The sequence below is a fragment of the Rhinoraja longicauda genome, chromosome 3, assembly GCF_053455715.1.
Source record: "Rhinoraja longicauda isolate Sanriku21f chromosome 3, sRhiLon1.1, whole genome shotgun sequence".
Lineage (NCBI taxonomy): Eukaryota > Metazoa > Chordata > Chondrichthyes > Rajiformes > Arhynchobatidae > Rhinoraja > Rhinoraja longicauda.
In genome coordinates, this window is record NC_135955.1 from 98,983,212 (window position 1) to 99,010,915 (window position 27,704).

The 27,704-nt window shown below is 40.8% G+C and overlaps 1 protein-coding gene across 1 annotated transcript in view; it reads right to left on the bottom strand.

Moving 5' to 3' along the window:
* Positions 1-2,456: 2,456 nt before the first annotated feature.
* Positions 2,457-27,704, bottom strand: part of tent2 (terminal nucleotidyltransferase 2) — a 57,279-nt gene continuing 32,031 nt past the window's right edge. Inside the window, 6 exon segments of the mRNA XM_078396739.1 lie at positions 2,457-4,088; positions 8,614-8,693; positions 13,095-13,186; positions 21,563-21,699; positions 23,464-23,507; positions 25,768-25,896. Of these exon segments, the coding sequence (XP_078252865.1) occupies positions 4,008-4,088; positions 8,614-8,693; positions 13,095-13,186; positions 21,563-21,699; positions 23,464-23,507; positions 25,768-25,896 (563 nt within the window). The 3' untranslated portion in view covers positions 2,457-4,007.

The window sequence follows — 27,704 nt, forward strand, 5'->3', positions numbered from 1 at the left end:
AATGATGCAAGCTAAAGTGAGGTGAGGGTTGGTTAAAAGAATTTAGAAGGAAGCAGAGAAAAAGAAACAGTTCAGTCATGGTGCTTTCCCCACCACTCCCCACATTTAAAGTTTTCATAACGTGCTGGTGATGGAATTTATTTGGTCATTTTAAACCTTCATTTCTAAAATGAGTGCAACAATATAATGAAAATGTGAGTGTTGCAATATTTATTCATCTGATGGATTGTACGTGTGCTTTACAATTTGTTTAATCGGCTGTTATAGTATGGGCGCAATATGAAAGGCAAAGATTTAGAATTTTAGATAAAAACATTCAAGTTATGGGGACAAACCTTTGAACTCACTGTCTGCATGCATAATCGAAATAACCAAAACAAGATGGACAGGGAAAATGGACTGCAAATGAGAAGAGTCCCAACCCAAAACACATAGTCACATATCCATATTATCCAGAGATGCTGCCTGACCTGTTGAGTTACACCAACATTTTGTGTCTTTTAAAATGGACAGGCAGTTGAGAGTATCGCTTTCAGACATATGGGGGAAAGGTGTGGGGGAATGGAAATAACAGGTTTGGTCTAGAAAAAGTTTACATCGACCCAATAGGCTGAATTACATTTGGGCCACAACAGCGGTGATCTTATAGTAGTGGTGTATAAAATCATGAGAGGAATAGATTGGGTAGGTGCACAGAGTCTCATGCCCAGAGTAGATGAATCAAGGACCAGAGGACATAGGTTTAAGGTGAAGGGGAAAAGATTAAATAGTAATCTGAGGGATAACATTTTCACACAAAGGGTGATGGGTGTATGGAACGAGCTGCCAGAGGAGGTAGTTGAGGCAGGGACAATCCCAACGTTTAAGAAACATTTAGACAGGTAAATGAATAGGCCAGGTTTAGAGGGATATGGGCAAACGCAGGTAGGTGGGACTAGTGTAGCTGGGACAGGTTGGCCAGTTGGGCTGAAGGGCCTGTTTTCACGCTGTACGACTCTATAACAGTTCTATAATTCTCAAATTACATGGGTCGGATATGTGGAAATAAGGCTTACGTATTTACCAACAGTAACTTTCACAGCCAGTGCAAGGGCCTTGCCGAGACATGCTCTGTGCTAATTATAGGCACCTGAAGTGAAACCATGCTTCAGAAGTTGCCTTCAGAAGGCGTATTTTGTTTTGAGCATTGTAAAAGCATCTGGGAAATAGCCTGCATTGATATAATCCCTAAAAACAAAAAGTGAAACACCCAATTAATAACAGAAACAGTGTAACAAATATTGATTTATTTACAATATAATTCATGCCATTGTATAGACATCACTTGATCCATTCAAGTAAATGAGAGATGTAATGAACCTACTAATTTTTCAACCTTAAATGATATTCACGTGAACGTGTGCAAAATAATTGTGTAAAATATGCTTTGTGAACTAGGTATAATATATTTCCATATAAACAAAGATACAAGACATCTATAAAGATAGGATTTGACAAAATACATTTGTGTACTTGGAATGTTGTGTTTAAAAGTACCTAGGTCAGTGATTTAGGATTCTATTTTTTTAATAAATCTTATTCCATTATACTAATGAATATCAACTGAAAAGGTTAAACTTTTCCTTAAAAAACGTAGGTTATCTTTACATGCTATTTTCATTATCTTCAAAACTATAAGCAACTTTTTAAATAGTATATTAGGCACTGCGTTTGTTGTTCAACTTTCGTTAGCAGACAGCTTTCTTGAAAGGGGGTGGTGAGTGAAGGAAGCACAACCTTGTAAAAATAAATAATCTTATAAATTATGGTCTTGGGTTGAATCAATGTGCAGTTGATTCGGCCTCTCCGTTTACCCGCTTTCCTCTGCAAAAAACAAAAACAATTTAATCAAAATATTTCTTTATTTTAGTAATCCAAAAAAATTGGCAAAATGATCCCGCAGTGACAGAAAACACAAGGTCCATTTAAAAAGCAGTTATTCATTCAGCATTGGATTGATTTATCAATCAATTACTTTAGGCAAGATCGTCTAAAAGACACAAAAGCAACAGTACTGGAGACATTCAGTCGGTCAGATTGCATCTGTGGAAAGAGAAACAGTTATTGTTTCAGGTCTGAGACCCTTCTTCAGCTCTGACGGTTTAGTATAGTTTACTATTGACAATTCTACCAAGGTCCAGTGAAAAGATTTTGTTTGCATGCTATCCAGACTATACATGAATACAGTCAATCCGTCCACAATGCACAGATAAAGGATGAAGGGCACAACTTGGAACCGAAAGCCTAACTATTATTCTTCCCACAGATGCTGCACGACTTACTGAGTGTTTCCTGCATTAACATATAACATATAACAACTACAGCATGGAAACAGGCCTGTCCGGCCCTACCAGTCCACGCCGACCATTCTCCCTGACCTAGTCTCATCTACCTGCACTCAGACCATAACCCTCCAATCCCCTCCTATCCATATACCTATCCAATTTACTCTTAAATAATAAAATCGAGCCAGCCTCCACCACTTCCACCGGAAGCCCATTCCATACAGCCACAACCCTCTGAGTAAAGAAGTTCCCCCTCATGTTACCCCTAAACCTTTGTCCCTCAATTCTGAAGCTATGTCCCCTTGTTGGAATCTTCCCCACTCTCAATTCTCTCTTTTTATTTCGCGTTACAAGCTTCTCCAGTTTTGCTTCTCGTGACTGTTACCCGATCAACTAGTGAGCTAGTAAATGAAGTATATGAAGTCTTCGTATTGTGGCTGTGCAAACACTTAACTAAATTAAGTTACTCCCTGCGGCCCCCGCTACACCTTTTTTTGTTCTATTCATAATATGATGCAAAGTTACACCAAACTGCATGCAAGTACCAAGCTTAAAAATGCATTGACAGCTTCAAATTAGTTGCCAGTAGGCAGTGGCTGAAACCAAAGTGACTTGCAGTAAGTAGTTCTACAGCAGAATGGATGTGGAGTAAACAGTTGTGAAAGAAATACAATATTTCACCGTAAATGCTCAATTCAGTTTTTTTTCCATATGCAAACTTTATTTAAATTTGGACAATATACAAAATACAAAAGGGAATTTCCAAAATAATATAGAACATGGCAAAAAATCATTTTGATACTTTATACAATAAACATATATCAGTAAACATAAAAGTCATCAGTTAATCACTTAAAAAGACAGCACTTTTTTGAATTTGGCCTCTAGAATGGTTTAATAAATAAACTGAAAACATATACCTCACCTTTCACTAATATTTTGCCCAGCATCCTACAAGATGAATTTTCTAATTTTTATTCTTATGAAGGATAACAGATGGTAGTATCATGCTGGAATAAAGGTTTTTGTTTGAGATTCTGGTGGTAAAAGAATGAAACACGACAGAATGTATTCGTTCAGCATATGTTACAAAACTAGGGAAACTGGATTAAATTCATTCTCAATCTGAAAATGGAGGCAGTAATCATAGTTATAATGAAACTGCATGCCTTCTTTCAACTAAATAATTGAAAGCTCACTACAGTTATTACAATGCAAACAATAACCCTGTCCTCATTCAACATTGTGTAACTGTGAAGGTGCATATATGCTAAGTACTCCTACATGTCCATTGAGTTTCCCTACCCCTTACCACATTGCACAGACCAAAGTTTGCAGCAAATCCATTAAAATTATTTCAGTAAATTTTTTACCTTAGAGGATTCAGAAGAATCTTTCAAAAGACTGTTTTATTAATCATCTGTCCTTAATTCTAGGATTCTATTCTTCAGTGTTCTTATTACGAAGGCTCCAGTGCCAGCTTGTGACAAACGCAGGAAAAGAAAAGACAAAAAAAGTTCCATAGTTTTTGTTGCCATGTAGAAGACAAAAAAAATTCGTAATAAGTCAGATAATTTAACTGACATCATTGCCAGACGAATTCCTCTCACTGATGTTCGTTTGCAACAGAGTTTCTATTTCAATTTCCCTTTACCAATTGCATCTACAGGTTGGGCCAGTCCATCATCTTCCTCTGCACTCTGTTGCAGCAGCTTCTGGCAGAATGCTGTATAAGTCCCTCTTCTCTTTAAGTTTGTGCCATGACTAAAGAAAAAATAAATCAGAATTGAATTAGCGATTGAATTTGCTAACATGCACCATCATTTAAAAGATAAACCAGCAACCACAGTTCCTCGTTTCTCCTATTCATCAGTCAGAGTATCGAGTATAGAGGTTGGGAGGTCATGTTGCAGTTGTACAAGATGATGGTGGGGCCGCATTTAGAGTAGTGTGCTCAGATTTGGGCACCATATTATAGGAAATATGGTGTCAAGCTGGAAAGGGTGCAGAGAAGATTTACAAGGATGTTGCCAGGACTCCAGCTGTAGGGAGAGGTTGAGCATGCTAAGACTCTATTCCTCGGAGCACAGGAGGATGAGAGGTGATCTTATCGAGGTGTTAAAAATCAAAGGAATAGAAGGTAGAAGCACAGAGTCTCTTGCCCAGGGTAGGGGAAGAAAGAGGACAATAGACAATAGATACAGGAGGAGGCCATTCGGCCCTTCGAGCCAGCACCGCCATTCAATGTGATCATGGCTTATCATTCTCAATCAGTACCCCGTTCCTGCCTTCTCCCCATACCCCCTGACTCTGCTATCCTTAAGAGCTCTATCTAGCTCTCTCTTGAATGCATTCTGAGAATTGGCCTCCACTGCCTTCTGACATAGATTTAAGGACATAGGTACTTGGATAGGACAAGTTTAGAGGGATTTGGGCCGAATGCAGGCAAATTGGACTAGTGTAGATGGGACATGTTGATCGGTGTGGCAAGTCGGGCTGAAGGTCCAGTTTCCATTCTCTATGAATCTTAAAATCATAGCCTTCTGACCAACTTGGGTGCTGCAATGTAACAAGCTCGAGGTTGGGTTTCCAACATGAAGAGGTTGGGTTTTCGAATCCCAGAATAAATCATGAAATTAAAATTCAATCTTCTAGCGAATTATGTTATGGCACCTGAAAAGTGACTTCACAATTATAGGATTGCCTGAAACTTCATACAAGGAATATATTTGACTAAACAAAAACCCATACGCTTTCACATTTTCATTTGCAAGAGCAGATTTCATTAAATATTTTGGAACAGAACATGGGCAAGAGGAAATCAACCCATCTGCACATTTGATTCAACCAAAGGCCATGATAAGTTATCTTGCGATTGCTTTTGTGTGCCAATGCAATGCCGAGTATACTATTTGCAAATCGTTTTTGGTTGAAGATGATGAAAAAGCATGAAAAAATGGCCTGCTTTTTTTAAGGACACATTACTCTACTCTTAATAGCTGAATTTTGTTGATGGCATAATGAAATAAAAACTAGTTTGAAACATTATATTCACTCACAAGATGTAAAAGTTACTCTTAACTTTAGCATTTATTGCCCATTTCTAATTCCCTATGAACTGAAGGGTTTACTGGAACAACTGAGAGCAATTAAAGATTTGTTGTGAACTTGAAGTCACTTATAGCTCAGACCAGAGTAACAATGGCAATCCTCTCCCTAACAACATTAACAAATAAGATGGATTTTTAAACAACAATCCTGTAGTTTAATGCTACTTATCTCATCGAACTTTGTGCTGATAGTTGGGAAGTTCCACAAACAGGAACCAGGAGTAGGTTAACATATAGACACAAAATGCTGGAGTAATGCCGGAATGGCGGGACTGTCGTATGTTGAAAGGCTGGAGCGATTGGGCTTGTATACACTGGAATTTAGAAGGATGAGGGGGGATCTTATTGAAACATATAAGATAATTAGGGGATTGGACACATTAGAGGCAGATAACATGTTCCCAATGTTGGGGGAGTCCAGAACAAGGGGCCACAGTTTGAGAATAAGGGGTAGGCCATTTAGAACGGAGATGAGGAAGAACTTTTTCAGTCAGAGGGTGGTGAAGGTGTGGAATTCTCTGCCTCAGAAGGCAGTGGAGGCCAGTTCGTTGGATGCTTTCAAGAGAGAGCTGGATAGAGCTCTTAAGGATAGCGGAGTGAGGGGGTATGGGGAGAAGGCAGGAACGGGGTACTGATTGATAGTGATCAGCCATGATCGCATTGAATGGCGGTGCTGGCTCGAAGGGCTGAATGGCCTACTCCTGCACCTATTGTCTATTGTCTATTGTCTATTGTCTATAACTCAGCGGGACACATAGCATCTCTGGAGAGAAGGAATGGGTGACGTTTTGGGTCGAGAGGGGATCTTATCGAAACCTATAAGATTATTAAGGGGTTGGACACGTTAGAGGCAGGAAACATGTTCCCAATGTTGGGGGAGTCCAGAACAAGGGGCCACAGTTTATGAATAAGGGGTAGGCCATTTAGATCAGCCATGATCACATTGAATGGCGGTGCTGGCTCGAAGGGCCGAATGGCCTACTCCTGCACCTATTGTCTATTGAGATCCTTCTTCAGACTGTCAGTAGGTTAACGTATGATGTGCGTTTGACTGCACAGGGCCGTACTCGCTGGCATTTAGAAGGATGAGGAGGGACCTCATTGAAACGTACAGAATAGTGAAAGACTTGGATAGAGTGGATGTTTCCACTGGTGGGAGAGTCCAGGACTAGAGGTCATAGCCTCATAATTAAAGGACATTTGTTTAGGAAGGAGATGGAGGGAATTTCTTTAGTCAGAGGATGGTGAATCTGTGGAATTCTTTGCCACAGAAGGCTGTGAAAGCCAAGTCAGTGGATATATTTAAGGAGAGATAGATAGATTCTTGATTAGTACAGGTGTCAGAGGTTATGGGAAAGAGGCAGGAGAATGGGGTTAGGAGGGAGAGATAGATCAGCCATGATTGAATGGTAGAGTAGACTTGATGGGCTGAATAGCCTAATTCTGCTCCTATCTTTTTTGAACTTAATTCCAGCCGTGAAGCCGCCTAGAGGGCCTGAACAACAGGGAGGGGTTGGGCAGGCTAGGACTTTATTCCTTGGAGCACAAGAGGCTGAGGGGGATCTTATGGAGATGTATAAAATCATGAGGGCAACTGATAGGGTAAATGGAGAATCTTTTACCCAGTGTAAGGGAATCAAAAACCAGAGGATATAGGTTTAAGGTGAGAGGGGAAAGATTTAATAGGAACTCGAAGGGCAACTTTTCCCACACAGAATGTGGTGGGTATGTGGAACGAGCTGCCCAAGGAGGCAGGTACTATAACAAAATTTAAAAGACATTTGGACTGGTGCATGGATAGGACATGTTTAAAGGGATTTGGGCCAAACGCAGGCAGGCGGGACTAGTGTAGATCGGACATGTTGTTTGGCATGGGCAAGTTGGGCCACAGGGAGTGTTATTTCAGTGTTGTATGACTCTCTCACAAACAGAAAGTATTATATTTAGAAATAAAGATGGTCTGTGACCCACGGGTTAACAGAGGTGATGTTGCCAACAGTAATAGAAAACATAGAAAATAAGTGCAGCAGGAGGCAATTTGGCCCTTCGAGCCAGCACCGCAGATAATGAATCTTTTGATACAAAGCATTCTATTGGTAAAAAGGTTAAAAACCGCTGTATCATCTGTCACTTTGATATTTTATCCATACACCATTAATAACAATAGACAATAAGTGCAGGAGGAGGCCATTCGGCCCTTCGAGCCAGCACAGCCATCCAATGTGATCATGGCTGATCATTCTCAATCAGTACCCCGTTCCTGCCTTCTCCCCATACCCCCTGACTCTGCTATCCTTAAGAGCTCTATCCAGCTCTCTCTTGAATGCATTCAGAGAATTGGCCTCCACTGCCTTCTGAGGCAGAGAATTCCACAGATTCACAACTCTCTGACTGAAAAAGTTTTTCCTCATCTCAGTTCTAAATGGCCCACCCCTTATTCTTAAACTGTGGCCCCTTGTTCTGGACTCCCCCAACATTGGGAACATGTTTCCTGTCTCTAACGTGTCCAACCCCTCAATAATCTTATACGTTTCGATAAGATCTCCTCTCATCCTTCTAAATTCCAGTGTATACAAGCCTAGTCGCTCCAGTCTTTCAACATATGATAGTCCCGCCATTCCGGGAATTAACCTAACATGTTAATGATATCATGAGCTTGGGGATTTTAATAATTTCAATCACTTGATCCTCAGAATCCAGATTGTTCCAATAAAGGTCACTAAATAATCGACAGTTTCTGCTTTCTGGACTCAACAGCAAATGCATCAATTTCAGACAATGACTGCTGTCCACACCTCTAGACTTGCCTTTGCATTCTTATCCTCTTTCCACACTGCACCTTCTCTTCCATTTTATTCCTCTGGACTTCATCCTATCACCAACCGCTCCCCTCTGTTTTTGCCTCTCGTCTCCACTTTTTCCTCTACCTTCAAATTTGTTCCCACTTTTCCTAATTGTTATTAATATGAAAGAATAGCGCTACAAATTCACAATGAAATAGCGATCTTGAATATTACATTGTTCCAGAGTTCCTCGCTTTCTGGTGTGGACAAGAATGATTATATCTGGAATGCATATCCTGCTCAGAAGAGTTTCTTTCCAAAAGATTTTTTTCAAATTAAAATATTGTTGAAAACTTAAGGAAATCCTGATATTATTCATTATAATATTGATTTTACCTGTACAAACTCCTTTTTGATCATGTCAAACTTGCATTTTTCATGTACAGCTCGAGCTGTGTTTGTTCTGTCGTAGGGTTCTGCAATGCCAAATAAAATTGTTAATGATATTTATAATTTTACCAACACTGGGTACTTGTTAAACACAGACATTTCCCTTCTCGTTGGAACGTACCCATTCCATGCAAAACAAAACATCTCCGTAAAGGTCTACCACTCCATCTTAACGGACTGCTCGGTTACCTCATTTGCCAGCTCACTTTGCCTAGCTTTAGTTTTCATGCCATCACAGTTATTCTCATCCTCAAAATGCATGTCAAATTCAGTGAAATATTGATCGCCACTAATCTAAGTATTACATGTGTTTTACATGTGGAGTGCCTTCACAATTATATCATTAATTTCGCCTAGACACAAAATGCTGGAGTAACTCAGCGGGACAGGCAGCATCTCTGGAGAGAAGGAATGGGTGACGTTTCGGGTCGAGACCCTTCCTCAGCCTGTCGTCAGGGGAGTGGGCGGTACAGAGATAAGGAAGTGTATAGATAAGGAAGTGTATAGATAAGGAAGTGTAAGGTGTGAAAACAGGGCAAGGGGAATAAAATTCAAGGAAAAAGTAGAATAGATCATTGTTTGTTGGGAGAGGGTAACAAAAGAAACAGATAAAATGTAGTCGGAGAACTGGGAAGGGGAGGGGATGGACAGAGGGGGAAAGTAAGGGCTACTTGAAGTTAGAGAAGTCAATGTCCATACCGCTGGAGTGTAAGCTGCCCTATTTTGATTTAATTTGTCCTATATCATTGCACAAGATCAGGTTCAGTCTGCTCTGTTTGTTGTCCCATAAAACTAACACAAATGCGCATTATGAATCCTTCATCTAGCTTAGTTTTGTCCAGATGATTATACGTTTTGGACCTTTTACTCCAAAGGTATAATACAAATTGCTGAACAATACCAATACTTTTAATTAAACCTTCATTCACACTTACATTGGACTTTGTCTATGGAGCTGTCTATTCTGCACTCTGTATCTTCCCCCTTTGCTCTAACTATTGTACTTGAGCTTGACTGAATTCTATTTTTGCAAGGTATATCTGATGTGTTTGGATAGCATGCACAACAAACTTCCCACTGGACCTCTGTGCACGTGACAATAATAATAAATCTAAACTTCCTTTAAACGCCATCCTTATTAGACCTGGCTTACTTTTTGGTTTAGCTAGCCATAAGGATAAACAGCACTTTTCAGTGTTTTATATATTTTTTTCATCCTCCCAGACTCAAAGACAGAAGACTGAATGAGCTCAATATCCTCCCAGGTTAGCACAGGAATTTTGCTTCAACGATAACAAGTTGCAGCAAATATTTGCTGGATTTTGTTGAATAAACATCTGCAAGTATACAGACTGTATAAATTTGGATCCGAACTAATGCATAAGAAGTTCACATCCCCAACCGGACCTTCTTCAAATGCAGTTGGTTGATGCAAAACACTGTTCTGATCATACACAATAGGTGCAGGAGTAGGCCATTCGGCCCTTCGAGCCAGCACCGGCATTCAATGTGATCATGGCTGATCATTCTCAATCAGTACCCCGTTCCTGCCTTTTCCCCATACCCCCTGACTCCGCTATCCTTAAGAGCTCTATCTAGCTCTCTCTTGAATGCATTCAGAGAGTTGGCCTCCACTGCCTTCTGAGGCAGAGAATTCCACAGATTCACAACTCTCTGACTGAAAAAGTTTTTCCTCATCTCCATTCTAAATGGCCTACCCCTTATTCTTAAACTGTGGCCCCTTGTTCTGGACTCCCCCAACATTGGGAACATGTTTCCTGCCTCTAACGTGTCCAACCCCTTAATAATCTTGTACGTTTCGATAAGATCTCCTCTCATCCTTCTAATTTCCAGTGTATACAAGCCTAGTCGCTCCAGTCTTTCAACATCTTCCATCCTCCCCCCCAACATTCCCGCCTGTCTACAGAGTTACCTCTGTTTAAGCGCTGTGAGATAGTGGGGTAAGGAGTAGGGACACAAGGATAATTTGGAAGAACGAACAGGTAATCCCGAGCAACAGGAAATGAGTGATGAAATACTTAATCTTAAAAGGAATGTCATTTGGTGGCATGAAAATTAAAACCTTGGCAAGATTATGAGCAGAAAGGTACAATGATCAACACTTGAAAAATAATGTGTGATTTGTTACATTTTAAACTTCATTCAAGATAGTACAAACTGCCCCTTTTACAGCATTTTAGATAGGAGCAAAGCATGGTTACAACAATGAACTCCAATAAGAATTTACCATTCCTGTAGTTGATCTATATCCCTCTGTATACTTTGCCAGCCCTCTTCATGGACCACAGTTCCAACAAGCTTGCTGCTGTCTGCAAACTTACTGACCAATACATCTACATTTATGTTCAAGTCAAATCACAAACAGAGGTCCCAGCATTGGTCTCTGCAGATCTCCACTGGTCACAGACTTCCAGCCTGAATAATGCCTTTCCACCACAACCCACTATTTTCTATTGGTAAGCAAGTTCTGAATCCATATGACCAAGTCACTGCGAATCCCATGCATCTTAATCTTCTGGATCAGCCTACAATGGGGGGACTATATCAAATGCTTTTGTGCATTCCATGTAGACAACATTCACCATCCTACCCTCATCAATCACAATGCCACCTACTCAAAAAACTCGATCAAGTTAGTAAGACATGCCTGCTGGGAACAAAGACAGGCTGACTGTCCCTAATTTGCCCATTCTCTTCCAAATGGAAGTAAATCCAATCCCAAATAATCCTCTCCAATAGCTCACCTGTCTCTGACATGAGACTCACCAGCCCATAATTACCTGGATTCTCTCTACTTCTCTTCTTAAACAAAGGAACAACACTGGCTACTCTCTAGTCTTGGCTACTCTCCAGTCTTCTGGGCTGTGGAGACTGGTAATTTCCTTCATGTATTGAATGTACAATGTACCCCACGTTATGGCAGTTCAGATAACAGAAATTCGTCCTGACTCTCAAAAAAAATGGAATTTAGTAAGAAATAAAGTACAAAATAAACCCAAAATGCAAAAGAAACAACAAATTGCGTCAATTTTTGTTAAGGTTTACATTGTGGAAAATCGTGATGGGAAGGTTTCTAGGAAAGCAAGCCACCACAGGAGTGTACTGTATTTCTGATATTGAATGAATTACAGAATAGAGGGACGGGGTAGGAAATTAGTCAGTCATACAGCCCAACTTGCCCATGCCTATAAGATGGTTCATGTACGCTAGCCCCAACTACCTGCATTTGGCCCAGATCCCTCTAAACCTTTCCTAGCCACATACCTGTCCAAATGTTTTTTAAATTTTGTTACAGTACCTGCCTCAATGACCTTCTCTGACAACTCATTCTATATACCCACTACCCACTGTGTGAAAAAAGATCATGATCTAATGGATTGCAGAGCAGACCTCACGGCTTGACTGGCCTACTCCTGCTCCGATTTCTTAAATCTTTAGTTATAACTTTGAGGAAAAAAATAGAATAGATTTCGCTAATTTACATTAGTGAAGCTCAACTGTAGAGTAAAACTTTGATGTTACTAAAAATTCTGAATATTGTATTGGCCAAATCAACAAGGTGTGCAGCGGTAGAGTTGCTGTCTAAAAGCGCTAGAGTTGGGTTCGATCTGGACTGCGGGTGCTGTCTGTACGGAGTTTGTACGTTCTCCCAGTTTGTACGTTCTCGATTTCCTCCCACTCTCCAAAGACATACTTGCTGTAGGTTAATTGACTTGGTAAAATTGTAAATTGTCCCTAGCGTGTGTAGATAGCGTTAATGTGCAGGGATCGCTGGTCGGCGCGGACCTGGTGGGCCGAAGGACATGTTTCTGCACTGTACCTCTAAACTAAACAAAAAAACTACTAACTTTAACAGTCCAGGGTTGCTAATTTGAGGACTCTCCATAAATAAATCTTCAAGGCCACTGGTATTAGTCCTAGTGAAAAGTAGAGCTTGTGCTGCGCACAGGAGTTTGTGGCTGTGTATTTTCTGTACCTACTTGCAACGGTCTCCTGAATACAGAGACTTCTCTAGCTACAGCTGCGACAAGTAGGACAAGAAGATCAACTACAATAGTCACAACAACTCAAAGGTTAATGCAAATTTCAGCGAAGCCTCCAAATTGTCTACCCCCCCCGATACCAACTAATCGTAATAGACATTGGCACGCATGTACTCTAAACAGATCAATAAACCAGCAACTGCAGTTCCTTATATCTCAGTTGTGCACATGCCTCACGTTGAAAGTTAGTGAATTTTGCATTAAATTTAGACAGGCACAGCATTTTATTCTTACATTTTCAACCCTCTAAGGCTGAGATGCTCCTAGCAGTGAGAGGGTACAGAGTTCTGCAACCAGTTTTAAACATTCGCTTTGAGTGGAAAATGTTCAAGGTTATATCTTGCAGGGAGCTTCCATACATACCTTCAACACAAATATATTTATTCTTCCACTCCATTTCATTGGTTTTAGGGATCGCTTTGGCTTCACGAACTGAAATTATTGAATTACTCCAACTGACGGCAGAAATACACGTATATGTATTAATATCCAAGTTTGAACTACTAAAAGTGGCTATGTCAATTAACCGCAAATATATACTGCAAACCTCTTATTTTACAAAAAACAAAAATCCTTTCATTGCATTTGCAATATTTTTAAGTGGGTGTCTAACTTTTTAATTGTTAAATCATTATACATTCTTTAGTCATAACATTAGGTGTTTAAGAAGTGATTATTAATATAACCGCAGAAGACAGATAGAGCAGGTTAACCCAAAAAGAATCTTGTGCACTAGACCGGCGGAGGCAGAGTTGCTGCCTTATAGCGCCACAGACCCGGGTTTGAAACCGACTACGGGCGTTTGTCTGTACGGAGTTTGTACATTCTCCCCGTGACCTGCGTGGGTTTTCACTAGATGCTCCGGTTTCCTTCCCCGAGGAGGGGAGGGGGAGGGGGGTGTGTGTGTGTGTGTGTGTGTGTGTGTGTGCGTGCGTGCGAGCGTGCGTGCGTGCGAGCGTCGCTGGTTGGCATGGACTCTGTGAACCGAAGGGCCTGTTCCCACACCATCTCTAAACTACATTTTTCCAGATTAATTACAAGGTCCAGAATTTGGAGTATTGGACATTTGTTTCAATCTGCCTTCAGTGCATTTAGTTGTTCCTTGAAACGTTTTCTTAAACTCCAAAGCCTTGCCTCTATATCTTTACAAACAGATCATATCCTGCAACAGTACCATCATGCCAGGAAGGTATTAGCGACAAATACTGACTTAAAATGTGTACTGTGCACTCGGTTGAAGGTTCATCAAATCACTAATCCCCACTGGCAAACAGTATGCAAGTAATGCAAGCTGCAACTTTCTCCAGTGATCGACTTCTCCCTCTGGCAAGCGTTTACACACACTGTCCACGTTATAACAGCTGAACATTAAAGCCTGCATTGCTGGCTCCGACATTGATGCCTCCGACATTGATGCGCGTCAACTCCCACCTGCTGCCTTCACTCACTCTCTGAAACACGAACCCAGAAAATTGAAGCAGCAAAAACACTCACCAAGATATTCAGCTTTTATTTTCGGCTAAAAACGACGCTCTTAATTTCGTAATCCAGTTGGCAGTACAACTCAATTACAGTTTTTCTTTATTCATTTATGGTACATGGATATTGCTGTCAGGTCAACACTCGCTGCACGTGACCCAAAAACTGCGATGCCGAGCCACTTTCTTAAACCACAACAACCCCATTTAGTGAAGGCAATTCCAGAATAATGTTGAGTTGAAATACGCGTTTACTGCAACTCAACAGGGCTTAAAGAAGTCAGATGAATATTTCCAAGTGAGAATGGTGATTGACCTGGAAAGAACCTGCTGGTGATGGTTTGCTGTGATTGCCGTTTGCTGATAAAGGTCATGGGGTTGCAAAGAGTGCTGTGAAGACAGCGTGGGATGTAGTAGATCATACAGTCTGCAGCCAAAGGTGGATACTGTGGTTGAATGGGGTATCAATCACGTTGGCCAAACAACCAAGATTGTTGTTGTAGCTTTATTTATCAAGGTAAATAGACAAGATTTCATTATGCTCTTGATTGGCCGAGTAAATGGTGGAATTGCTTTGGATACAGGCACTCCATGGGTTATGAAAGGTTTCCGTTCCCGAGAATGATTAATAACCAGGTTTTTGCAAAAGTTAGATATGAACAGTAACAGTGTTTAGGAAAGGATCGCAGAATTTGTCCTGACTCTATCAAAAAAATTGAGATAAAAATTCACCCTTATGGAATTTATGTAAGAAATAAAGTACAAAATAAACTCAAAATCCAAAATAAACAACAAATTGTGTCAATTTTTGTCAAGGTTTACATTACGGAAACTCGTGATAGGGAGGTTTCTAGGAAAGCAACCCACCTATAACAGGAGTGTACTGTATTTCTGATATTGAATGAATTACAGAATAGAGGGACGGGGTAGGAAATTAGTCAGTCATACAGTCCGACTTGCCCATGCCTATCTGTGAAGGAAGGGAGAGCAGGCGCAGGGAGAGAGGCCTTCAGCCAGCCTCACTGACTTGGTAAGTGACCAGCAAGTGTGCTCAGCGCATCCAGTTCTGCTCAACCCAACTGTGTATTGTTGTGCTTGTTTCTGCATGGGTGGCCATTCTCTCGCAGCTCACAGCTCATATGGATGCTTTTGGATAGTCCCAAAAGCTATCGACCTGAATACCACACAGCTATCTCAGTACAGGAATTATCATGGCATTGACAACACTGCTCTGACAGAGTATAGGCAGGAAACGTAGAAAATAGGTGCAGGAGTAGGCCATCCAGCTACTTCGAGCCACCGCTGACATTCAATATGATCATGACTGATCATCCAAAATCAGTACCACGTTCCTACCTTTCCCCCCCCCTATCCCTTGATTCTGTTAGCCCCAACTATCTCTTGAATACATCCAGTGGATTGGCCTCCACTGCCTTCCGTGGCAGAAAATTCCACAGATTCACAGCTTTCTGGGTGAAAAAGATTTTCGTCATCTCAGTCCTAAATGGCCTACGACTTATTCTTAAACTGTGACCCCTGGTTCTGGACTCCCCCAACATGGGGAACATTTTTCCTGCATCTAGCCTGTCCAATGCCTTAAGAATTTTATATGTTTCTATAAGATCCCCTCTCATCCTTCTAAATTCCAGTGAATACAAGCCCAGTCGACCCATTCTTTCCTCATATGTAAGACCTGCCATCCTTGGAATTAACCTGGTGAACCTATGCTGCAATCCCTCAATATCAAGAATGTCCTCCCTCAAATTAGGATACCAAAACTGCACACAATACTCCAGGTGTGGACTCACCAGAGCCCTGTACAACTGCAGTCGGACCTCCTTGCTCCTAAACTCAAATTCCCTTGCAATGAAGGCCAACATGCCATTAGCTTTCTTCACTGCCTGCTGTACCTGCATGCTTACTTTCATTGACTGATGTACAAGGACACCCAGGTCTCGTTGAACCTCCCCTTTTCCTAACCTAACACTGTTCAGATAATAATCTGCCTTCCTGTTCTTGCCACCAAAGTGAATAACCTCACATTTATCTACATTATACTGCATCTGCCAAGCATCTGCCCACTCACCCAACCTATCCAAGTCACCCTGCAGCCTCATAGAATCCACCTCACAGCTCACAATGCCACCCAGCTTTGTGTCATCCGCAAACTTGGAGATGTCACATTTAATTCCCTCACCTAAATCGTTAATATATATTGTAAATAACTGGGGTCGCAGCACCGAGCCTTGCGGCACCCCATGAGTTACTGCCTGCCATTCTGAAGACCTGTTAATTCCTACACTTTGCTTCCTGTCTGCCAACCAGTTCTCTATCCATGTCAAACCCTACTCCCAATACCATGTGCTCTAATTTTGCACACCAATCTCTTGTGGGACCTTGTCAAAGGCTTTTTGAAAATCCAGATACACCACATCCACTGGCTCTCCCTTATCCAATCCACTTGTTACATCCTCAAAAAATTCCAGAAGATTAGTCAAGCATGATTTCCCCATCATAAATCCATGCTGACTTTGACCTATCCTGCCACTGCTTTCCAAATGCGCTGCTATTGCATCTTTAATAATCAACTCAAGCATCTTCCCCACTACCGATGTAAGGCTAACTGGTCTATAATTCCTCGTTTTCTCTCTCCTTCCTTTCTTAAAAAGTGGGGTTACATTGGCTACCCTCCAGTCCACAGGAACTGATCCGGAGTCGAGAGAACATTGGAAAATGATCATCAATGCACCCAAGATTTCTAGGGCCATCTCCTCGAGTACTCTGGGATGCAGACCATCAGGCACTGGGGATTTATCTGCCTTCAGTCCCAATAGTTTACCCAACACCATTTCCTGACTAATGTGGATTCCCTTCAGTTCCTCCCTCCCACTAGATCCTCGGTCCCCTCGTCTTTCCGGGAGATTGGTTTTGTCTTCACTAAGGAAGACACAAACAAAGTACTTGTTTAACTGGTCTGCCATTTACCTTGTTTCCCCTTTATAAATCCACCTGTTTCTGACTATAAGGGACCTACATTTGTCTTCCCTAATCTTTTCCTCTTCACATATCTAAAGAAGCTTTTCCAGTCAGTTTTTATATTCCCTGCAAGCTTTCTTTCGTGCTCTATTTTCCCCCTCTTAATTAACCCCTTTGTCCTCCTCTGTTAAAACAGCCAACTCAAGGAACAAAGCAGGTAGATAATCTTCTGGAAGTGCAAACCGGAATAGGAGAGACATCTCAATAGGATAGGCCTCTGCTATCAAGAATGATTTCAGTGATTTAATGGGGAAAGTGAATGTCTCATGATCTTTTGATTCACTGCAGCACAAAACTGCCACACAATGGCCATCGGAACATGTGCTGGAAGCTGTAAATGTGGCCAAGTAGGACTTCTATTACACCTTGAACAAAATAGCAGGCTCAGAGGGAAATAAAACTTATCTTCCCGGATGGCTTCAGTGTCAGTCCTTTCAAAAAGCACGAATGGCAAAGAGTTCTTCCTGGAGCACATTCATAGTCAGTATGTTTGTATCGACAGGCAAGCACAAGACTGCATTGAAACTTGCCAATACAAGCACCAACGCCAATTGATTATGCAACATCTGAGCAAAGGATTGCAAGGACATCTACAGTCACTCGCACCACCATAGGAACCAAAGACTGACCATATCCTAATCCACTGTTATCTCCATTAATTAGGCCAAAATCAAGAATGACAATAGAAACAACCACTGCAAGGGCGGCACAGTGGCCCATCAGTAGAGTTGCTGCTTATAGCGCCAGGTCTAGCAGTGCTCTGACAGCTATAACATAGATTCTTCAGCACCGAGAACCAAATAACCAACAGCCCGCCTTTCCGAAAATCAAGAGGCGAGGATACAGAAGCAGTCAATGCCAGCCGGAAGGAACACTTTAAAGAACTCATCCATGACCGTGCCCTTGACTCCATCCTGCAGCAAGCTTTCCTGTACTCGCATCAACCCAAACCAACAAGTCACACAGGTCACATGGCATTTGCAAAAGAACTCTGCTCCAGGAGCAGATGGTAACCTTGCCGAAGCTAAAACTTGAGTGAAAAACGAGTCACAAATTTACATCCCCGTCTCTCAAAACTGGGAAGAGCGAGGACATGCCAGAAGATCGTGGACCCAGCCCAGACCATCAAACAAACCAACCTCCCTTCCATTGACTCCATTCCAACAACATAATCAAGGACCATTTGCACCTTGGCTACTCCCTCTTCTCCCCTCTCCCATCGGGCAAAAGGTATAGAAGTGTGAAAACACACACCTCCAGATTCAGCGACAGTTTCTTCCCAGCTGTAATCAGGCAACTGAATTATCCTCCCATAACCAGAGAGCAGTCCTGAACTATGACCCACCTCATTAGAGACCCTCAAACTGTCTTTGATCAGACTTTACTGGTTTATTCTTGCAGTAAACGTTATTCCCATATCATGTATCTGTACACTGTGAATGGCGCGATTGTAATCCTGTATTGTCTTTCCGCTGACTGGTTAGCCCGCAACAAAAGCTTCTCACTGCACCTCGGTACCACGTGACAATAAACTAAATGAAACTAAAATTAGATCTCAGACATCACAATTATAACCACCTTCAAGAACAGTGACAAACCTTAAATTGCCTGGCACCTCCTCAACTCTCCCCTCCCAATGGCCACTGAGCTACTCCCAAATCATAGTGTAGATCCCATCCATCTAGTAAGACAAAAACAATGATCTTCATCATGTGCTTACACTGAGCAGCATCAACCATTATGATGGCCCTTTTCTGACCTCAGTAATTCGACAGAGATTGTGGAGCATCATTATCAAATTTGTCTGACCACAGAAATTCATCACCTTGTACCTGCTGTATGGTGGCCTAATAGCAGTGATAATAAACATTTCATGAAACATAATACTATTATCGTTATGATATGGATTTACAAAATTTCATTGTCATTGACAAGATTACTGTTAGACATGGATCCATGCATAACTTGCAAAGATGGGTAAATGTAGCTGAGGTGCAGGCCAGCCATGATATAACAGACAGAACATGCTCTAGGGGCTCACGCAGCGTCTTGTCCGACATTCAATGTTCATCTTTCCGTACTTGTTGGGAAGCTAGTTGAAACTAGCAATTCTTCATGATGTTGTTTTCGCCTTTCAGTCTCACAACCACATTCACGAGATGCCAATTACAAATTAAAGAATATAATTTACCATCAAGTTAATTATGAACCAAGCTCTATATCAGTGAGCTTATAAAAACATAAAGTACGACCAGGCCCCTCTCCCCCTTAAACGTCTCCTCCATTCAATACGATTAAGGCTGACCTGTCCCAGGCCTCAGCTCCTCTTTTGTGAGATAGCCTTCAATTCTCAATCTTTCAAAAATGTATCTACTTCCACTTTAAATATCTTCAGTGATCTAGTCTCCACAACCACACGCCCAGGCAGGACTATTCCAGAGACTTACCACTTCTGGCAAGAGGTTCCTACAGACCTCAGTTTTGAATGATCACCACTAATTTGACAACTATAACTAGATGGCCCCAACGCCAGGCATAGAAACATAGAAAATAGGTGCAGGAGGAGGCCATTTGGCCCTTCGAGCCAGCACCGCCATTCATTGTGATCATGGCTGATCATCCACAATCAGTAACCCGTGCCTGCCTTCTCCCCATATCCATTGATTCCACTAGCCCCCAGAGCTCTACCTAACTCTCTCTTAAATTCATCCAGTGATTTGGCCTCCACTGCCCTCTGTGGCAGAGAATTCCACAAATTCACAAACTCTCTGGGTGAAAAAGACTCTACATTATTACAATCAAGGCATCCATAGTATACAGATAGATTCTTTGCGTACTGGCTCCAGAGGTGGATCCACTATCATACATTACAATCACTCCATTCTTTTAAATCTATATTTCAATAGCAGCACTCCTTACACTAAATATGAACTTCATATTCTATCTGTACACCGTGGATGGCTTGATTGTAATAATGTATAGTCTTTTTGCTGACTGGATAGCTTGCAACAAAAAGCTTTTCACTGTACCTCGGTACCCGTGATAATAATAAACTAAACTGAACTAAATCTCCTCATTGAAATACTACAAATGAATACATCTCGACATCTGCCCTGCCACGTTTCAAAGACATCACCGTTCATTCATCTACATTCCAAAGAATATCGATCTTTGGAAGAGATTAAAATTCCAAAGAAATTTACAATGAGAAAGCTGTTGTAAAAGACACAATGGAAAGTATGGAAGTGGCCCTATCAATCTTATAAAACGATCACATTACTTTGAGCACTGCTCCATTTCCAGAGAGTATCAATTTCCCTTTAGATACAAGGAACGGCAGATGTTGGTTTACGGATAAAGATACAAAGTGCTGGAATAACTCAGTGAGTCAGGCAGCATCTCTGGAGAACATGGATAGGTGATCAGGACCAGGCCGGGACGGATCGGGACCTTTCTTCAGACCTCAGTGTCTGAAGTCTGAAGTAGTTCCTTGCAACAGCATCTCTGGAGAACATGGATGGGTTACATTTCAGGTTGGGACCTAGGTGGAAGGGGCAGGACCCCAAGAAAATCTGAAGCACAGAATTTGCCCCCCAGTTATGATCCTCCAAGCAGAACTGTTTTTTTCCCCCCTTACAGAGAATCTCCGCACTACACAGGCTTTTGAAGGCACCAAAGCAGAAAAAACTTGCTGGAGTTTAGAAGGATGAGGAGGGACCTCATTGAAACTTACCAAATCGTGAAAGGCCTGGACCGAGTGAATGTGGTCAGGATGTTTCTACTAGTGGGAGAGTCTAGGACCAGAGGCCATACCTCAGAATAAAAGGACATGCCTTTAGAAAGGAGATGAGGAGGAATTTCTTTAGTTAGAGAATGGGGTATCTATGGAATTCCTTGCCAGACAGACCGTCAATGGCTATTGTTAAGGTGGACAAGGACAGATTCTTGATTAGCAAGGCTGACAGGGATTATGGGGAGAATGAGGTTGAGAGGGAATGATAGATCAGTCATGATTGAATGGCGGAGTAGATGATGGGCCAAATGGCCTAATTCTGCTCCTCGAACTTATGAACATGATATTAATCAGAAAGGATAGAAGCTCACAAGGTGTGGAGTGAGGAGGCTGACCAGGGAATTTGAGAATTGTCTAGTCTAGAGGACTTGACATAGTTACAGCAAAGTAACAGAAAGAATGTTACTGAGGAAATAGCATGAGAATGTTGGGAGAAATAAAAAATGATGACTAATTTCAGTAACATTAGTTTCCTTGGAAAATAATAGGGGCCGATATAACGCTACCTTAAAAACACTACTTACTCAAATTCTGTAGCGTAGTATCTCAGAAACCCCACGAGCAGGTCTCCCAGATTCGAGTTATTTAGTGAGCTGTATGGGCTTATGTTGCTTCCTCTTCTGTGCACAAGTTGCAGCTGCATAGTGGGCTCAAAGCACTCCTAAAGACATTGAATTAAAAAAAACAATGCATTTTAAAAAGGTCATAGAGTCATACAGCATGGAAACAGGTCCTTTGGCCCAACTTGCCCATACTGACCAACATGTCCCATCTGTACCAGTCCCACCTGCGCGCATTTGGTCCATATCCCTCCAAACTTGTCCTATCCATGTACCTGTCTAAATGTTTCTTCAACGTTGCGATAGTCCCTGCCTCAACTACCTCCGCTGGCAGCTCGCTCCATACACCCACCACCCTTTGTGAGGAAAAGTAACCCCTCGGATTACGATTTTATTCTTTCCCCTTTACCTTAAATGTATGTCCTCTGGTTCTCAATTCCTCTACTCTGGCCAAGAGACTCTGTGCATCTACCCGATCTATTGCTCTCATGATTTTAGACACCTCTATACGATAACCCCTCGACCTCCAGCGCTCCCAGGAATAGAGACCCAGCCTGCTCTACTCTCCCTATAGCTCAGACCCTCAAATCCTGGCAACATCCTCGTAAATCTTCACCAACTTGACATCTTTCCTTTAACATGGTGCGCAGAACCGAACACAGTACTCTGAATGCGACCTCACCAACGTCTTATATAACTGCAACATGACCTCCCAACTTCTATACTCAAAAACATAATTTATCCACCAAGAAAGATGCAGATGCAAGAATTCATAATGTAAAGATTTCACCGTGACACATTACACAGTAGCATTATACAAGTTACAACTTATAAGTTAGCGTTACCACGTCCACTTGCTGCAAAATGTTTTCTTTCTGCATACATTTTAATTTTTCTAAGTCAGCTGCAACTTTTTATTTTTCTGAACACCAAAGCAGAAAGAAAACGAGCAAGTACCCTTTACTCCCATTGAAATAAAGAAATTGAAGCTAACGTGATATTCAACCCATTTTCTCCTCTGGGTGTTGAATTAAATTTAATTGCATTATACAGTGAGCATAGTAAATTAACTTAGTTATGCCTCGAGGCTGTAGGTTCATTTCTGGAATCTTGAATTAAGTAATTATCTCCCATGACAGTTTCATTTTCAGACAGTCTGGATCTGGAGTGCGATGGTGACGTTTAAACTGCTAAAGCAACCGGGTGCTTTTGTTGCTATTGCTTGGATATTCCCTACGAGAAAGTATTTACATAAACAATACTGGGCAGAGATCTTAAGTAGTTACTCTGGTTACTCATAATTTAGTAGTTACTCATAATTTTTTCTGGAGCTCAGCTATTGCCTGATCAACCTACTCCTTGCAGAGTTCAGGCTATTATACATCCAGGGGACCAGGAAAATGATATGCCTTCTTTTGACTTTTGCATAGCATTTAAAAAAAATAAAATGTCCATTATAGTTCAAGACATAAAAATCGATGGGATACATCTCAAAACAATCATATATTCTGTTATCCTAATCAAAGACCACATTCAAATCGTCATGGAGGGTCATAATATTTCTTTTAAATATAATTTTTATTATTGTGCAATAGTGGGACTTGCTCTCAATTTGGATTCAATCCCCATCACCTAGCTCATGACCCTCGTATAGTCTTGGCTCAAATATGGTCAAGGCCCAAATTCTAGAGGGAAGATTAAAGTAAATGTTCTGGATAATGTACCAGTGCACTGATGATTTGTGTGAGCATGCATATCGGAATCACTATGCATTATAGGAGATAAAACGACTTTTGGATCAATATACAGTGATCAAAGATTTGAGTGTAAATATCATCCTAATCAGAAAGAAGAATGCTACTTACTGGGTGCTCCTTCTGGAGAGACGGAATGACAGGTTCAGGTAAAGCTTAAAAGCAAACAAGAAATAAACAAAAATGGAAAACCAGGTTACAACCAAAATATTATTTCATTATAGCAGAGCACCAAAACATGCAAAATATATTGAGATCACCACAGAAAATATAAAAACTAATTGGTTATGTATGAATATATTTTTCATAAATGGCATTTGCGCAAAGATAGAGATATTTGTTATTGTTCAAAGTAAGTCAGTTTTGGCAGCTAACTTTTGCGCAAAATAGCCAGAAAACAGAGTGGTGTTCAGATCGGACAGTATTGGAATAATGACCAGCAAAACATTCTCGTAGCCTCCCTGGGATTTATAAAAATATATAATGACTATGAATTTACTAAATATGTACATTTACACTAGTAGGAGGCAGAATGGACTTTCAAACCAAGAATTTTGTTAACTAAAGAAAAGCAGCTGTCCTGATTAAGAAACCAAAACCTTGCGGTATTCACAATATTATTTTTCTACTAACAGGTGTTAATATTGGCACGTTTTTAATATTTTCTGATAATCACCAAAAAAAAAGTAAATCCGAGGGGACAGAAGGCTCATATAAAGGACAGAATATCCACAGTAAAACATTTCCTCAGTATATTGCTGAAGAGTCAAATTAAATGCTCAGATCTCTCCAGTGGGCTTCACTCCAGAGCCGTGTGACTCAGGTCAAATTGCTACCATCGAGCCAAGATCGACAATAAATTTATTCCAGATGCTGTTTTCAGCTGAGGTTTTGTGCATACCTTTCATCATATTTCCAATAACCAATATTTAGTGCATTAATATAATTTTTATTATCTGTACAAACTTCCTTACAATTTCCAGACCACGAAAGAAATGATCAAATAATCCGGGAGTTAAATTACTACGGAAAATCACACTGAGGTACAATTAAAATCAAGAATTCGACACATCAGGCTGATTCAAGGAATACATCAAGAGTAATACATTCTCAAAGTTCATTTGCAGAATCAGTCATAGAACCATATAGTATGTAGGAAAATAACTGCAGATGCTGGTACAAATCAACGGTATTTATTCACAAAATGCTAGTAACTCAGCAGGTCAGGCAGCATCTCAGGAGAGAAGGAATGGGTGATGTTTCGGGTCGAGACCCTTCTTCAGATTGAACCATATAGTATGGTAACAGGCTCTTCAGCCCACCCAGCCTATGCTTAACAGGTTAACATTCGGGGTTAATCCCATTTGCCTGCATTGGCCCATACCCATACCTTTCTGGTGAATCTGTGGAATTCTCTGCCACAGAAGGTAGTTGAGGCCAGTTCATTGGCTATATTTAAGAGGGAGTTAGATGTGGCCTTTGTGCTAAAGGGATCAGGGGGTATGGAGAGAAGGCAGGTACGGGATACTGAGTTGGATGATCAGCCATGATCATATTGAATGGCGGTGCAGGCTCGAAGGGCCGAATGGTCTACTCCTGCACCTATTTTCTATGTTTCTATGTTTAACTGTTCCAACGTCATCTACAAATTTGCCAGACACCACAGTAGTTGGTCGAATTATGGGTGTTGAGAGAGTGGACAGGAGAGCGCGAGAGCGAACACTGTTTAAATTGTGCCACAACAACAACTAGGCCATGCCCTCCTCTTGTTACTACCATCGGGCAGAGGTGCAGAAGCCTGAAGTCCCACACCACCAGGTCGAGGAACAGCTACTTTTCTACAACAATTAGTTTCTTGAACCAACTCACACAACCCAAATTTGATCTCAGCACAGAACACCTCTTGCACTGGCATGATCTTGATTATTTTTCCCCATTTGATTTGCACTAACGTCTTGTTTATTGCAGTTTTTTTCTTTTCACTGCCTTAGCTAAAGTTTACGTATATTTTGTGTACAATTTGTTTTTTTGTGTTTGCCGGTGTCTCTGCGCCTGTGATGCTGCTGCTACAAGCAAGAATTTTGCTGTGTCTGTACCTTACTGTACTTGAGCATGTCAGTGAACTCTACTTCCATCCACCGACTATCTCAAGGTGCTTAGTAAAGAAGTTTTTTTTTTGAAAACTGAAAATATTAGCACTGTCCCACAAAGCAGATGGCGAAGCGCAATGAAAGGCTATTATGTTGCCAAGGAAACTGAAGAAGTCCTTTCTGATGAAGCTTCAAACAAAATATTATTGTCAATTAATGCCAACTAGGACTGGCCAATGAAGATAAGACAAAATCCCCAAATGCAGAGATTTATGAATTGTAAAAGGATTATAATGTTAAATAAACACCGTAGAGACAGACTTACTTTGTAGATAGTGCAAAACCATCAGTACTAAGGAGTAACTATTCAACGTGCCACGACTAGCATCATTTATTCCATGGTAATGTGCCCATTTTTTCACAACCAGCGCAAGAGGACGAACACGACTCTCAGCTGAATAAAAAGAAAGTATATTATAATTTAAGAAAACTTGCAAGAATAATGGTATTTTAAAACAACTTTTTTTTAAATTCTGCATTTGTAGAGTTTTTATAAATGGCCCTTTCTCTTAATCCAGAAAGAATGAAAAAAATTGCTGAATGAGGAGTTAAAACTTCATTTGATTAGCTTCTACTATTGTTGGTTTTTGACTAACCATAACAATGGATTTCTGATGAATAGAAAAATTATAAATTCATTTGATTACGTTTTCAACCAATTAGAGGGAAATAAAAGGGTAGTTAAAAAGAAATTATATTTTATGTTAATGTTCATCCAAACAAAAGTGCATCAGCAGCAAATCGAACCTTTCTGGTGGTTCTCACTTTTAGGGACATTCTTGCTGTTGATTTTACAAAAGATTTCATCCATATGCAAAAGGAGAATCTACGTAGATTTTTAAAAAAAGATGTTAATATTAGATGGTTTCATTTTTAGTTTCTGAAGAAAGGAAAACTACTAACGTAGATTGGTAAAATGGATGTGGCGGGAATGAAGGATGCATCATGTGCTGGCAGATGAGATGATCTTGGCGTTATGTTCGGCACAGACATTGTTGGTTGAAGGGCCTGTTCCTGTGCTGTACTTTTCTATGTTAAAGCAACTACATTCCTCTACCACTAAAGTCATAGAAACATAGAAAATAGATGCAGGAGGAGGCCATTCGGCCCTTCGAGCCAGCACCGCCATTCATTGTGATCATGGCTGATCATTCCCTATCAATAACCCGTGCCTGCTTTCTTCCCTATCCCTTGATTCCACTAGCCCCTACAGCTCTAACTCTAAGTCTGTTCAAGAAATCAACACTGACCTCTGGTGGGCAGTAGTACTAAAAAAAACATGCAGTTTTGAAGAAACATGACAGCGTGAAAGTCTACAGCACAGGCGAAAATAATTTAGACCATTCTGTCCAGATCAGGTCCATGGTACGTCAATTCAAAAGTAACATGCAAATCTGCACAAAAATCATTAAGTGCTTGCTGAGTGCCAAGCATGCAACCATGCAAAGAGCTAGATAGAGCTCTTAAGGATAGCGGCGTCAGGGGGTACGGGGAGAAGGCAGGAACGGGGTACTGATTGAGAATGATCAGCCATGATCACATTGAATCTATTGTCTTTCATTTAATATTTTAAATATGCACTCAGGTAAAGAAAGGATGTAAATTATGGAGCTCTACTCCATGAGAGATTCCATTCATGAAATCAAGTCCTCAAAGATAAACGGTTAGTTTTTATACTCAACTTTACTTTAAAATACAAGCATTGTCATTGTGACCTTGCAAGATATCGATGTAATAAAAAAGGTGACGACTAAAGAATTCTCAATACATTTTTGCAAATTTAGAGAAATTAGTGAACTTGGGTCGATTTCCTGTGGCAAACTCTAGAATCATCTCTAATACTTACCTTCAATATTGCGATCATTTTATGAAAGAATACAGGAATCACCAATCTGAATTTTGTCGATTTTAATGGAGAGTGGCACAGGAACTCTTCCAAGGCATGGAACATAGCTTCCAAATTTGTACAAGTTGTAAGAATGTGATCAATAGTGTAAAATGCATTGTGTTTGTGCATTTAAGGTTTTTTTAAAAGTCCTAAATTAACCTCCTCCGTGACTGAATATATCACATTATGTAGCTCCTAGTGTTTAAATCACAATTGTTTAAACTTAATTATGTTGTTTAACGTCCCATTAGCTCTGATGAATGTTGCTATACAGGAAGAACAGACAGGATTGGTGTCTTTAAACTTCATAATAT